This window comes from Eriocheir sinensis, chromosome 39 (assembly GCF_024679095.1).
Source record: "Eriocheir sinensis breed Jianghai 21 chromosome 39, ASM2467909v1, whole genome shotgun sequence".
Classification (NCBI taxonomy): domain Eukaryota; kingdom Metazoa; phylum Arthropoda; class Malacostraca; order Decapoda; family Varunidae; genus Eriocheir; species Eriocheir sinensis.
In genome coordinates, this window is record NC_066547.1 from 16349584 (window position 1) to 16363705 (window position 14122).

General features: G+C 43.8%; 1 protein-coding gene across 1 annotated transcript in view; it reads right to left on the reverse strand.

Moving 5' to 3' along the window:
• Positions 1-11351: 11351 nt before the first annotated feature.
• LOC127009128 (protein amalgam-like) overlaps positions 11352-14122 on the reverse strand; it is a 39765-nt gene continuing 36994 nt past the window's right edge. The window contains exon 10 of the mRNA XM_050881915.1: positions 11352-11565. Within this exon, the coding sequence (XP_050737872.1) occupies positions 11426-11565 (140 nt within the window). The 3' untranslated portion in view covers positions 11352-11425. The remainder of the gene's footprint in view (positions 11566-14122) is intronic.

The following is a 14122-nucleotide window of genomic DNA, read 5'->3' on the forward strand; positions in this document are numbered from 1 at the left end:
AGAGAGAGAGAGAGAGAGAGAGAGAGAGAGAGAGAGAGAGAGAGAGAGAGAGAGAGAGAGAGAGAGAGAGAATCACTAACTAACACATTCCGCCCACATAAGTTTCTTCATTAGCGCTTAGAATAATTCGCTTTGTTCAATAATTTCCTTTTTTTCTAATAGCTGGGATTGGCTGTTAATTGAAAGCCGCTCGGTAATTGGCGGAGGAGGAGGAGGAGGGGGTGGTGGTGGTGGTGGTGGTGGTGGTGGTGGAATGGAATGGAAAGGAAGGGAAGGGAAGGAAAGAAAGGGAAGGGAAGGAAGGGAAGTGAAAGAAGGGGAAGGGAAGGGAAGGGAAAGGAAGGGAAGGGAAGGGAAGGGAGGGAAGGAAGGAAAGGAAGAGAGAAGGGAAGGGAAGGGAAGAAAGAAAGGAAGGGAAAGAACACACACACACACACACACACACAGACACACACACACACACACACACACACACACACACACACACACACACGCCGCACGCACGCACGCACACACACACACACACATACACACACACACACCAAAGATACGCAAAAAAAAGAAGGAAAATGTAACATAAAAGAGAAAACAAAATGAAAGAGAGCGAGAGAGAGAGAGAGAGCGAGAGACGGCGAGAACGAGAGATCGAGAACGAGAAAGAGGAACCAGCCTCCCCCGTCACCCCCCCCCCCTCGCCCCCACCACAAATAAAGTAAAGGGGGGTGAATGGGGGGCGGGGGGCGAGGGGGGTAGGGGGGTCTCCCCTGATGTTCCGTGTATTTAAATTTCCAGAGTGGATTTCATTATACGGTAACAAGAAAGAGGCGGATCCCAAGGAGGAAGGAGGAAGGAAGGAAGGGAGGAAAGGGAAGGAAGGAGGAAGGAAGGAAGGAAGGAAGGGAAGGAAGGGAAGGTAGGAAACAAGGATTAAGGAAGGAAGGGAGGGAAGGGAAGGAGAGGAAATTGAAGGGAAGGGAAGGAGGAAGGGAAGGAGGAAGGGAAGGAATGGGAAGGGAAGGGAAGGTAGGAAACAAGGGGATTGGCGGGAAGGAAGAGAGGGAAGGGAAGGGAAGGAAAGGGAAGGGAAGGGGAGGGAAGGGATGGGAGGGAAGGATGGGAAGGGAAAGAAAGACGGGAAGGAAAGGAAAAGAAGGAAATGGAAAGAAAGTAGGAAATAGAAAGTGAATGAGAAGGAAAGGAAGGGAAGGAAAGAAAAGACTGGAGGAACGGAAATGAAAAAAGGAAAGGAAAGAAGAGAAGGAAGAAAAAAAGGAGGGAAAGGGAAAGAAAGAAGAAAAGGGAGGAGAGGAAAGGTTGGAGGAAAAAAAAAAAGATGGAGGAAAAGGGCACAGGGACAGGATATGAAAGAAGAAAGAAGGAAAAAAATAAAGATAAAAGATAAAGAACGAGGAAAAAAGAAAACATGAAAGAAATAAAGAAAAGACGAAAATGGAAGGAATAACAAAGAAAAGATAAAGGAAAAAAAAGGAAAAAACGAAATTAAGGAAAAACAAATACACGAAACAAGGAAGGAAGAAGGAAGGACGGAATGAGGGAAGGAAGGAAGAAGGAAGGACGGAAGGAGGGAAAGAAGGAAGGAAGGAAGGAGGGAAGAAGGAAGGAAGGAAGGAGGGAAGGAGGGAAGAAGGAAGGAAGGAAGGAGGGAAGGAAGGAAGGAAGGAAGGAAGAAGGTAGGAAGAAGGTAGGACGGACGGAAGGAAGAAAGAAAGGACGGAAGGAGGAAGGAAGAAGGAAGGAAGAAGGAAGGACGGACGGAAGGAAGAAAGAAAGGACGGAAGGAAGGAAAGAAGGAAGGACGGAAGGAGGGAAGGAGGAAGGAAGGAAGGAGGGAAGGAAGGAAGAGGAGCAGCCAGACAGCCAGTTACGGCCTTATGTCTTCCGCTGCCAACGAAGTCAGGATTAACCTTCTCTTTTTCGGCTCCTTTTTGTGCAAGTGGAGGAGGAGGAGGAGGAGGAGATGTGAGGATGAGACAAGAGTAGGAGTAAGAGGAGGAGGAGGAGGAGGAGGCAGAGAGGAGAGGAAAGTGAAATAACAGAATGAAAGAGGAGGACGAGGAGGAGGAGGAGGAGGAGGTGGAATGAGGAAGAAGACAAGAGGAGGAGGAAGAAGCAGAGCGAGCAAAGAGAATTATAGAGACAAAGATGAGGAGAGTGAGAGAAGGAAGAGGAGGAGGACGAATAAGGAGGAGGAGGAAGAGGAAGAAGTGAATGTAGACCCCGCAATGTTTAAGAATTCGGAGCTATAGTGAAATCCATCCAGCAACCCAACAAATCTACGTTATCCAAGACTTCTACGCCACGTTCACTTCACCTAAGCTTTCAAACATCGCAAGAAAAGTAAAGACAAATCAAGGAAGCGAACTAGGGACGTATGGTAGTGTAAATCAAGCCAGCAATAAGCAAAACCGAACTTAGAGTAGCCGTGTTCCATTCAGTGACCCGCAGATCTGTCAGCCAAGACTTCTACGCGAGAGTCGGTTCGGCTAGGCACGGAAAGAAAAGGATGGGGATGAAGGCAGAGGAAGGGAGCGAACTAGGGGAGTGTCTAGCATGTTCTAAGGCAAAAAGAGTAAGATTAAAGCAAGAATAACCGCTAAAATACGTTATCCAAGACTTCTGTGCTAGGTTACGTAAAGAAACATCGGGGTAGGAATGAAAACAGAGGAAGGGAGCGAACTAGGGAAGGGTCTAGCATGTTCTACGGCAAAAAGAGTAAGATTAAAGCAAGAATAACCGCTAAAATGCGTTATCCAAGACTTCTGTGCTAGGTTACGTAAGGAACATTGAGGTAGGAATGAAAACAGAGGAAGGGAACGAACTAGGGAAGGGTCTAGCATGTTCTAAGGCAAAAAGAGTAAGATTAAAGCAAGAATAACCGCTAAAATACGTTATCCAAGAGTTCTGTGCTAGGTTACGTAAGGAAACATCGGGGTAGGAATGAAAACAGAGGAAGGGAGCGAACTAGGGAAGGGTCTAGCATGTTCTAAGGCAAAAAGAGTAAGATTAAAGCAAGAATAACCGCTAAAATACGTTATCCAAGACTTCTGTGCTAGGTTACGTAAAGAAACATCGAGGTAGGAATGAAAACGGGGGAAGGGAGCGAACTAGGGGAGTGTCGTAGCAAGTATTAACGCAACAGAAGCAATCCAGTCACCTTAAGTTAGCTTATAGACTCCCACGGTTCGACTAGGCAAGGAAACATCGGGGAAGGAGAGGCTGGAAGGTAGGCAGGGCAATGGGGAAAGTGTCGTACCTAGTATCAAGGCAACAGAAGCAATCCTGTCACCTTACGTTAGCCTATAGACTCCCACGGTTCGACTAGGCAAGGAAACATCGGGGAAGGAGAGGCTGGAAGGTAGGCAGGGCAATGGGGAAGTGTCGTAGCTAGTATTAAGGCAACAAGAGTAATCCCGGCGGCCGCGGAAGCACGGCAGCCTAGTGGGGGTGTTGCGGGCGGCCTAATCAAGTTTACGTCCCTCGCCGAGCACCGCCTAACGGCCAGACGAGGCAGGCCCGCAGATTACCTCCCGGCGGCGAACACGTGAACTGAGAACTGCGCCGCGTATGGTAATGAGACGGAGGGAGGGCGGGAGGGGAGGAGAAGGAGAGGAGAGGAGAGGAGAAGAAGAAGAGAAAGGAGGAGATAGGAGAGAGGGATAAGGGAGGAAAGAAAAGGAAGGAGAGGAAAGAGAGGAAACCGGAGAGAAACTGGAAAATAAGAAAGAAAAGAAGGAGGGAGAAAAGGAATGAAGAATAGGAGAGAGAGAGAGAGAGAGAGAGAGAGAGAGAGAGAGAGAGAGAGAGAGAGAGAGAGAGAGAGAGAGAGAGAGAGAGAGTCACTTTCAGGTTGACATGAGCTTGGAGAGTTTGCCAAGAGTGGTGTCGAGGGTAGGCTAACAATTCTCTCTCTCTCTCGCATCGTTTTTTTCCATTTTCTTTAATTATAATCAACCTTTTCTTCTCCTATTTCATCCCTTTTCTATATTTCTTTTTTTTTCCCTATTCATTTATTTATTCGCTTCTCTCTTCCTCCTCCTCCTCCTCCTCCTCTTCTCTTTTCTTCCTCCTCCTTCTCTTCTTCTTTCTCCTCTACTTCCTCACTTTTTCTTCTTCCTTTCCTTAACCCATTCCACCTCCGGCAAAGTTGGCCTCATTCTTCTTCTCTGTAGCTCATAATTTTTTCTCTCTCTCAAGCATCGGAAAACCACAATGTTATCCAAAGTTCTGCCTCTTTTTTTTTTCTTTCTTTCGCTTTTTTTTTATATTTTTTTACGAATAAGGAAAAAACAGCGTAGCCAGTGTTTTCTTTTTTTCCTTCTGTGTTTTTTTTCTTTGCGAAGTTGAGAAGGAAAGAAAAAAGAAGGAAAAGGAAAGAAGAAAGTCGATATTTGCAAGTTTCTTTTTCTTTCTTTCGTAATCATAAGAAAAGGCGAATAGATAAACAATGAATAGATAGATAATGCTACAATTACTACTACTACTACTACTACTACTACTACTACTACTACTACCACTACTACGACCACCACCACCATTATTACTACTACTACTACTACTACTACTACTACTACTACTTCTACTACTACGACCACCACCACCATTATTACTACTACTACTACTACCACCACCACTACCACTACTACCACTATTACTACTACTACTACTACTACTACTACTACTACATCACAGCCCGAAACCTTATACACGTAAACAAGAAAAAAAGATAAACAAAACAGAAAACAAGCAGAAAAGAACAAAAAATCAATCAATAAACAGAAACGCAAAAAAGTAAACAAAGGAAAAAAAAAAACGAATCCACCTTTTCTTCAATAACCCCAAACAAAAAAGGCCAAGAAAATACGAGTTAGTTTGTTAGTTAGTTTGTTTGTGTTTATCATCACGCTCCCTTGTTGTCAGACGCTAACTCTCCATCCTCTTCCTCCTCCTCCTCCTCCTCCTCCTCCTACCCTTTTTGTTGGTGCATTTTTCGGAGGCCAGGCTTACGGGGAGGCATAAAGTCAAAATTAAGGGGAGATTTACTGGAGAAGAGGCGACTATCAAAGTTAGGGAGAAGGAGGGAGGGTAGGGAGGGAGAGGGGGCGTGGTGTCGGGAGGGTACGAGAAAAGGTAGGGAGGAAGAAAGAAGGGAGGAAGGGAGGGAAGGTAAAAGTTTGGGTTGGAAGAATAGGGAGAGTGTGTGAAGAAAGGGAAAGGGAAGGTAGGGGAAGGAGGGAGGGAGAGAAGGAGAGAAGAGAGTGGAGGGAAGGAGGGAGAGAGGGTGCGTGGTGTCGGGAGGTTACGAGAAAAGGTAGGGAGGAAGGAAGGAAGAAGGAAGGGAAGGGAAGGAGGGAGACAGGTAAAGTTATCGTTGGTAGGATGAGAGAGTAGAAGGGGAAAAGGGAAGGAAGGGATAGGAAGGGAAGGGACGCTAAGGGAAATGAAGGGAATAGGGATGGGAAGGGAAAGGGAGGAGAAGGATCGGGATAGGATGGAAAGGAAAGGGAAGGATAGGGCAGGTAGGCTTGGAAAGGATAGGGTAGGGATGCTGGAAAAGGGAAAGGCAGGAGAAGGATCGGGATAGGATGGGAAGGTAAGGGAAGGATAGGGTAGGGAGGCTGGGAAGGGATAGGGAGGCTGGAAAGGGAAAGGGAGGAGGTAAGGACGGAAGAGAGAAGGGATGGAAAGGAAAATAAATGAAGACGCGGAAAAAGGAAGAGAAGGAGAAACGAGAATAGAAAATCAGATGAAAGGAAGAGAAGGAAGAAAGGAAGATGGATGGGGGAGAGAAAAGGAAGATGAGAAAGCGGGAAGGAAGGAAAAAAATCGTACGAAAGAAGGAAATAAGAAAAGGAAGGAGGAAACAAGGAAAATGATAACACAGGAAGGAAGGAAGGAAGAACGATAACACAGAAAGGAAAGGAAGGAAGGAAGGAAGGAAGGAAGGAAGGAAAGGAAGTAAGGAAGGAAGGAAGGAAGGAGAGAAAGGAAGGAAGGAGGGAGGGAAAGTGTACCGTCATTAACCATCATTAGCTTCCCTTTCTCAAGAGCTTATTGTCGAGATTTTAAGAGCAATGAAGCCAGCCTCTCTCTCTCTCTCTCTCTCTCTCACCATATATCTCTTTTTTTTCTTCTTTTATTCACATATTTTCTTTATTTTTCTTCTTTTCTGTATTTTTTTCTGTATTTCATTCTTTGTCTTTCATTCCTTCATTTTTCTCTCTCTCTCTCTCTCTCTCTCTCTCTCTCAACACCTCCAGGAAGCTTATTACAATATCGGATTTCAATGCTATCAGTGTCCGATAGCATAGTAGGGATGCTGACTCTCTCTCTCTCTCTCTCTCTCTCTCTCTCTCTCTCTCTCTCTCTCTCTCTCTCTCAACGATCTCTCCCACTGGACACATTATCTTCGTATTAGACGTGATCTATTGAGCGCTTCCAGGGGGGGAGGGAAGGGGGATAAGAGGAGGAGAAGGAGGAGGAGGAGGAGGGAGAGGAAGGGAAGGAATGGGAACGAAAGAGGGATGGGCAGAGGAAGGGAGGAATGATGGAAGGAAGGAAAGAAGATGAGGGAGGAAGGAGAGGAGAAAACAGGAATAGGGAGGAAGGAAAATACTATGGAGGAAGGAAGTACGGAAAGGAAGAGGAAATTTATAGAAGTAAAGAAGGAAGAAAGGGAAGGAGATAAAAAAAAGAAAAAAAAAAGAAATAACGAGGCGAGCTAAGCAAGAGAATGACTATGGAGGGGAAAGAGGAAGAGGAGGAGGAATAGAAAGGAAGAGAGAACGAGGAGGTAGGGAGTGAGGAGAGGGGGAGAGAGAGGGAGAGAGAGGGGGAAAGGGAGGGGAGGGAGGACGGGGGAGACGAAGAAGGATTGATAAGGAGAGAGAGAGAGAGAGAGAGAGAGAGAGAGAGAGAGAGAGAGAGAGAGAGAGAGAGAGAGAGAGAGAGAGCAATATTGCCTGTGGGACCAAACATCTATATGAACAAGACTCAACACACACACACACACACACACACACACACACACACACACACACACACACATACAGGGACAGTCATGTATACTAGGAGAGGTTACCACAGGGCCTTCCTATACGCACACGAACATACATACTCACATACAATATAAGTGTGTATGTGTGTGTGTGTGTGTGTGTGTGTGTGTGTGTGTGTGTGTGTGTGTGTGTGTGTGTGTGTGTGTGTGTGTGTGTACCAGCTATGCCTCACTAATTAGCTAGTTAAACACATCCATAATTATAATCTAAACATTCATAATATAACACAGTCCTTATTATAAACCTCTACTTTATCCTCTCCATCATCACCATCACCATCACCGCCATCACCACCATCACCACCACTTCCTGCTTTAAATCACCTCTTATTCCCTTATTTACCGTATTCCGTCGGCGTCCTGTGCAGTCCTAACGTTGTCCTGAATCCTTCGCATCCTTCCTCCTTCAGTATGGCGTCCCTCGAGGTCCTGTGTGGCTTGGAAACGCTGGAAATATTGGAGACTCCGGAGGTTGGCGGTTCCGTATATGGCAGCCCTGGTGACTTGATCTGTGTGTGTGTGTGTGTGTGTGTGTGTACCGAGCATGCGCAGTTCCCACCTCTGTCTCCCTGCTCACCTATTCGCTCGTAAGGTCGTTTCTCTATTATGTGGTTATAAGGGGAGGATGTAGTGATGTTTTAAGCTAACAAATGAACCTATAGTGTCATGTGTCTTGCTTTGCTGTTAGTCTAAGCGTGTGTCAGTCAATTAGAAGGTTGTTATTTGCTTGTTTTCGTATATTTTCCAGCTTTGTTTGTGTATGAGGAGAGAAATATCACTGGGCAGTCTGGGTAATGAAACTTATGTGTTGCCTACGTGTGCTATTTGTGTATATGCTTGAGTTTCCTTGGTGGTCAGATTCTAACACAGCATCCACGAAAGCCTTGTCATGTGTGGGTGTGGGTGAGCCTTGCAGTATTTGAGAATATGGGCGTATGTAGTCTAATCTCTTCTTCCTATGTATTTGTATGTATTCGTATGTATTTGTATGTATTCCAATGCTTTCCTATTCTTTCCAATGTCTTCCTATGTATTCGTATGTATCCCTATGCCTTCCCATGTTTTCCTGTATCTTTCTATGTATTCGTATGTATTCTTATGTATTCCTATGCCTTCCTATGTATTCCTATGTATTTCTGTGTATTTCTGTGTATTCCTATGTATTACTATGTATTTTCTCACCACGGAGCTGCTTCGCTAAGGGGGTGGGGGGGGTGGGGGGGGCAATGACACACGCTTCCTCACTCACTTGTTATAATTTGAAAGCAAAATACAGGAACTTTTTAATTCTTTTCTCACTATTATAGTATTATACAAAGGAAGGAGGAGGAGGAGGAGGAGGAGGAGGATACATGGTTTAGTTATTAGTAGTATTAGTTTTATTATCATTATTATTATCATTATCGTTAGTTAGACTTTCACGCTAGGAGTTGTTAAGTATATACAAACAAAACGGGTAATATAGACGAAAACCGAAAAGTCATATATTCGCCATGGTTGATATATATATAGTTTTTAGTTCATTCTTTCTTTCTTTTTCTAGTTTTCACAATCGGGGGGACTTCTGTGCAGGGGGCGGCACTGTTCTTCTCAACCCCTTCGTCAGGAGTCGAGTCCAGAGCCACAGAATAATGCATCGCCTGAATTCCACTCCACTATACCTTCACATGACCTCTACGCGTCACGAGACTCACGAGAAATCAGTCCAGACCCGGAAAGTTTAATATCGGCGCTGGGAATCGAACCCGCGGCCGGCGAGATGGAAAAAACACTCCTTAACTAGTCGGCCAAAGAGAGACCCCAACCAAAAGAAATACAAAGTGATGCTGATACAAATACAATAGTGATTTTTTGTGGCCGGCCAGCGCTCCGCCACTGTTGATGAGGTTATGAAGGTTGATGAGGTTATGAAGAGTCCAGGATTCGGAGTTCTACACGAGTGGTGGAAAAAGTGCGTGAACTTAAAGGGGGATAATGTTGAAAAATAAACGATTGGAACATTTGTAAGGGCTATCATTTCCTGGAGGATCAAAACTTTTCAGTCACCCCTCGTAGTTACTTGACTGACGATATCCAGAGCACACACACACACACACACACACACACACACACACACACACACACACACACACACACACACACAGCATCAATTTGAGTTTTTGCCCGACTTTTTAGGTGACACGGTTCCAGTGATGAAGCTGGCTATATTCTCCTCTGTGGCTCTAGTTATGTCGCTCGCTTGCTACAGACGAAGGGATCAAGGATTTGTGCTGCCCTCTCGTGCCTATACACATAAGCATCTTTGAAACTCCTCCCCTCGACTTGAAACACACTGAAACACTCTCTCTCTCTCTCTCTCTCTCTCTCTCTCTCTCTCTCTCTCTCTCTCTCTCTCTCTCTCTCTCTCTCTCTCTCTCTCTCTCTCTCTCTCTCTCTCTCTCACACACACATACACACACTATCTCTCGGCCTCCACACACAGTATTTTCCTCTCTTCTTAAATTTAAACCTTGTTCTTAATACCAATTTACAACACAGACACACAAACTCACACACACTCTTTGTAATTCTATCTAGACCTTGTTTATCACCAAAGATATGATATAGTGTAATGTTTTATGTATAGTTATATAAAGTAGTATTATGTACAAGGGAAGGGAAGGGAAGGGAAGGGAAGGGAAGGGGAAGGAAGGGAAGGGAAGGGAAGGGAAGGGAAGGGAAGGGAACTGAAAGGAAGGGAAGAGAAGGGAAGGGAAGGGAAAGAAAGAGAATGGAATGGGAGAGAAGGGAAGGGAAGGAAAGCGAAGGGAGGGGAACGAAACGAAAAGGAAGGGAAGGGATTGCAACGGAAGGGAATACAAGGGAAGGCAAGGTAAGGGAAAGGTAAGGTAAGGGAAGGGAAGGAAACAGGAGCGTCTTCGGCTTGTGGAAACTTGGCAACACGGTAAATATATGTATATGTATAGGAGGGTATGCTGGCCAGTCTGTACGCGTACCAATTGGTGGTGGCTTGATTTTGACTTGGCTTAGTGCCGCCACATCCTTCCCTGTATATATATATCCGGATTCCTGGTGTAAACAATTATAATTACATTCAGCTCTCGTCTCCTTTGATTATGTATTCTGAGCAGTTCTTTTTTCCTCTCTTTAAGTCCCTAGAAAGGAATTAGTTTACGGTCATGTTAGGAAATTTACGACAAAGGACTCTAGAAAGCTATTGATAGAAGAGCCATAGAGTTGATCCGTTGCCAAAGTCGTGACTAAACCATGGTCGAAAGAGGGATTCAACCATGGTCAAAGAAGTAGAGACATAAACCATTGCCAAAGAAGGAGAGATTAAACCATTACCGAAGCAAAGACTAAATTATTGCCAACGTATAGACTAAACCATTGCCCTAGTAGAGAGTAAAGTATTGCAAAACTAAACCATTGCCAACGTATAGACTAAGCCATTGCCGAATTAGAGAGTAAACTATTGCCAAACTAAACCATTTACAACGTATAGATAAACCATTGTCGAAGTAGAGAGTAAACTATTGCCAAACTAAACCATTTACAACGTATAGATAAACCATTGTCGAAGTAGAGAGTAAAGTATTGCCAAACTAAACCATTGCCAACGTATAGACTAAGCCATTGCCGAATTAGAGAGTAAACTATTGCCAAACTAAACCATTTACAACGTATAGATAAACCATTGTCGAAGTAGAGAGTAAACTATTGCCAAACTAAACCATTTACAACGTATAGATAAACCATTGCCGAATTAGAGAGTAAACTATTGCCAAACTAAACCATTGCCAACGAAGATATTTACATTTTCTTTTTTCATCTGAACTCTTGCATATTTTCTTCATTTTCATCCTTTCAAGCACAAATTTTCTAAGTTTTTTTTCTCTCTCAGATATGCGTACAAATAAGTTGGGTGCGTGCGTACAGACTGGCGAACACACGCACTCGTCATTATAATAAAACCTTTTTTGTTTGTTTTGAAACGCTACGTACAGACGGCGGCGGCGGCGGCGGCGGCGGATGGTGGTGGTGGTGGTGGTGGTGGTGAAGGCTGTTGTTGTTGTTGTTCTTGTTTTTGTTGTTGTTGTTTTTGTTGTTGTTGTTGTTGTTGCTTCTACTACCCGTTAAAATAGAGAGAGGGGGTGGGTAGCAGGCTTGAGAGAGAGAGAGAGAGAGAGAGAGAGAGAGAGAGAGAGAGAGAAAACAAGAGAACTTGGTCTGAAACTACTACTACTACTACTACTACTACCCTACCCTACCCTCACCACCACCACCACCTCACCACCTAACCTAACCAAGTTAAGAGTCTTTATAACACAAGCAGCTGTCGCCCCTCGATCATGCCGCTGCCGTCCCGAGGAGCCACCAGCCTGCGAGAACCCAGATCACCTTCGCACTGCTCTTTGACTGGTCGCTGGATGACGCTGGCGGCCCGTGGTTGTAGTTGAGGTGACCGTGGCTGGACTGCGAGAAGATGTCTGGAGGGAAGGAAGGAAGGGGGGAAGGAACGTGTTAGATGGAAGTTTTAGGAATCGATTGTTTTTTTTTCTTTTTTCATCTCCTTCAGTTAACTTCTCTCTTAAGGATGATTTACTTCTACCTCTTAATTTGTATCCTAGTTTTGTGGTTTTACTTTCTATCTCTTCAATATTTTCCTTTTCTCCTTCTTTTATTGACAATTTTTTCTGTCTTTATTTTTCTTTCTATCTCTTACTGATATTTTCCTCTTTTCCTCTCCCTCTCTCTTAAAATATACCTTACTGCTGTTTTTTCCTCCCTATCTTTTATCATTATTTTCCTGTCCCCCTCTGCTCTATTCTTACTGACAGGCTTATGCTAGTTAAATTCCGCTCTAGTGTTGTTTTTCCTTTTTTTTGTGCTAAGTAAACTGTTAGACTGCCTGTCTCCACCATCCCTTGGCCTCGGTACAAAAAACATCCAACTAAAATCAGTCCCTATACTGTCCCATTTCCTTATGCAAGAATTAAGCAGCTACAATCTTTCACCCATCTATGAATTCACTGGTAAATGCGTCAATGTTTCTTTCGTTTTGCGACTCAAACACACACACACACACACACACACACACACACACACACACACACACACACACACACATGGACACACACACACAAGTTTCATTATTAAATTTTCAAACGCATTCGTGTATCAACTATTTTTTTCTTTCTCTCTCTCTCTCTCGTCTTTTTCTTTTTCCTTCTTTTTTTATTAATAATTCGTGTGTGTCGAGAATTTGTTGTAATCTATTTTTTTTTTCAAGCGTTTTGATTTATTTGTTCTGTTTTGATTCTTTTTTGTTGTTGTTTTTTTCTCTGTCTTTTATTTGCTGTTTGTTTATCTTTCTGTTTCTGTCTTTCTTTTCTTCGGCATTTATCATCTCTCTCTCTCTCTCTCTCTCTCTCTCTCTCTCTCTCTCTCTCTCTCTCTCTCTCTCTCTCTCTCTCTCTCTCTCTCTCTTCATTACCAGGATAAAAAAAACTCAAATGCTCTTTCATCTCCTTCCCTCTTCTCCCTTCCTCCCACTTTCCTCTTCCTCCCCTTTCTCCTCCCCGTCCCCTTCTGTTCCCTCTTTCTCTTCATTGCCCTTCTTACTTCTCTCCACTTTTCTTCTTTCCTCATTCCCTTCTTTGCTCTTCAATATCTCTCTTTTCTTCCTTTTCCTTAATTCCTCTTTCTGTCTAATCGTAACCCTCCTCTCTCTCTCTTCCTTTCATTCTTACTTTTCATATAAACTTCAATTCCTTTCTCCTCCTCCTTCTCTTCCCTCATTTCTCTCTCTCCTTTTCATCTCTCTCTCTCTCTCTCTCTCTCTCTCTCTCTCTCTCTCTCTCTCTCTCTCTCTCCTATCCACTCATTCCAAATTCATTCCCTTTCTCCCCTCTATCTTTGTTCCTCTACCTCTACCTCTTCCTTCTCCCTGTCCCTCATCCCCTCTCCCTCTCACTCTCTCTTCCTCTCCTCCTCTTCCCTTTCCTTCCTTCCTTCTCTCTTCCCTGACCCCCTCTCTTCCCCCTTCACATCCATTCTTTTGTATATATAAGCCACATCGCTCCCCCACCCCTTCCCCCATTCTCCCTCACACTCTCCCTCTCCCTCCCTCCCTCCCTCTCTCTCCCCCTCTCGTGCGGCAGTTCCCTCACGTGCCGGCCGGCCCTCTAATGACCCTCTCGGTGAGTCACTTCTTACCTGCCCCGCCCACCACCTTAATTAAGCTAATTTGCTGATTAATTTACCAAGTGAGCGAGCGGGTGAGAGAGAGAGAGAGAGAGAGAGAGAGAGAGAGAGAGAGAGAGAGAGACCCTTATCAAAGAAATGACTTACCTACACACACACACACACACACACACACACACACACACACACACACACACACTCAAAAAGGTGCACACATGAACGTATATCAAAACGCCTTACACAGATGAAGGAAATAGTTGAATGTGCGTGTGTGTACGTGTAATTGAAACGCACACGTGTAGGTTTTTGAGACGTACACACACAGAGTGAATAATATGTACAGAAATGTATGTTAAAATTTACATATACACACACACACACACACACACACACACACACACACACACACACAATACACGGCAATGCAACACACAGTCATTCGTTTTAATAATAAAGAAAAGATATAAAGAAAAACAAACAGACAAAATAAATAAAACACTACAACCAAAAACAAACAAACAAACGAACGAACGAAAAACACACACGGAAAAACAAAAATAAATATGACAAAAAAAATGACCCCCGAAAATGTAAATAAAAAATAATAAATAGAAAATGAAAAAAAAAAAAAGAATAAAACTTGGATGTAAAAAAAAGCACACAAATATATATTGCTCTAAACGTTTATTAAATCTGTTGAAAGAGAAGTTATGAAAAGTGTGTCTGTGATGTGTGTGGAAATAGACAGATAGATACAGATAGACAGTTAGATAGATAGATAGATAGATAAGCAAATAGACAAACACACACACAGACACATAGATAGAGAGATAGATAGAT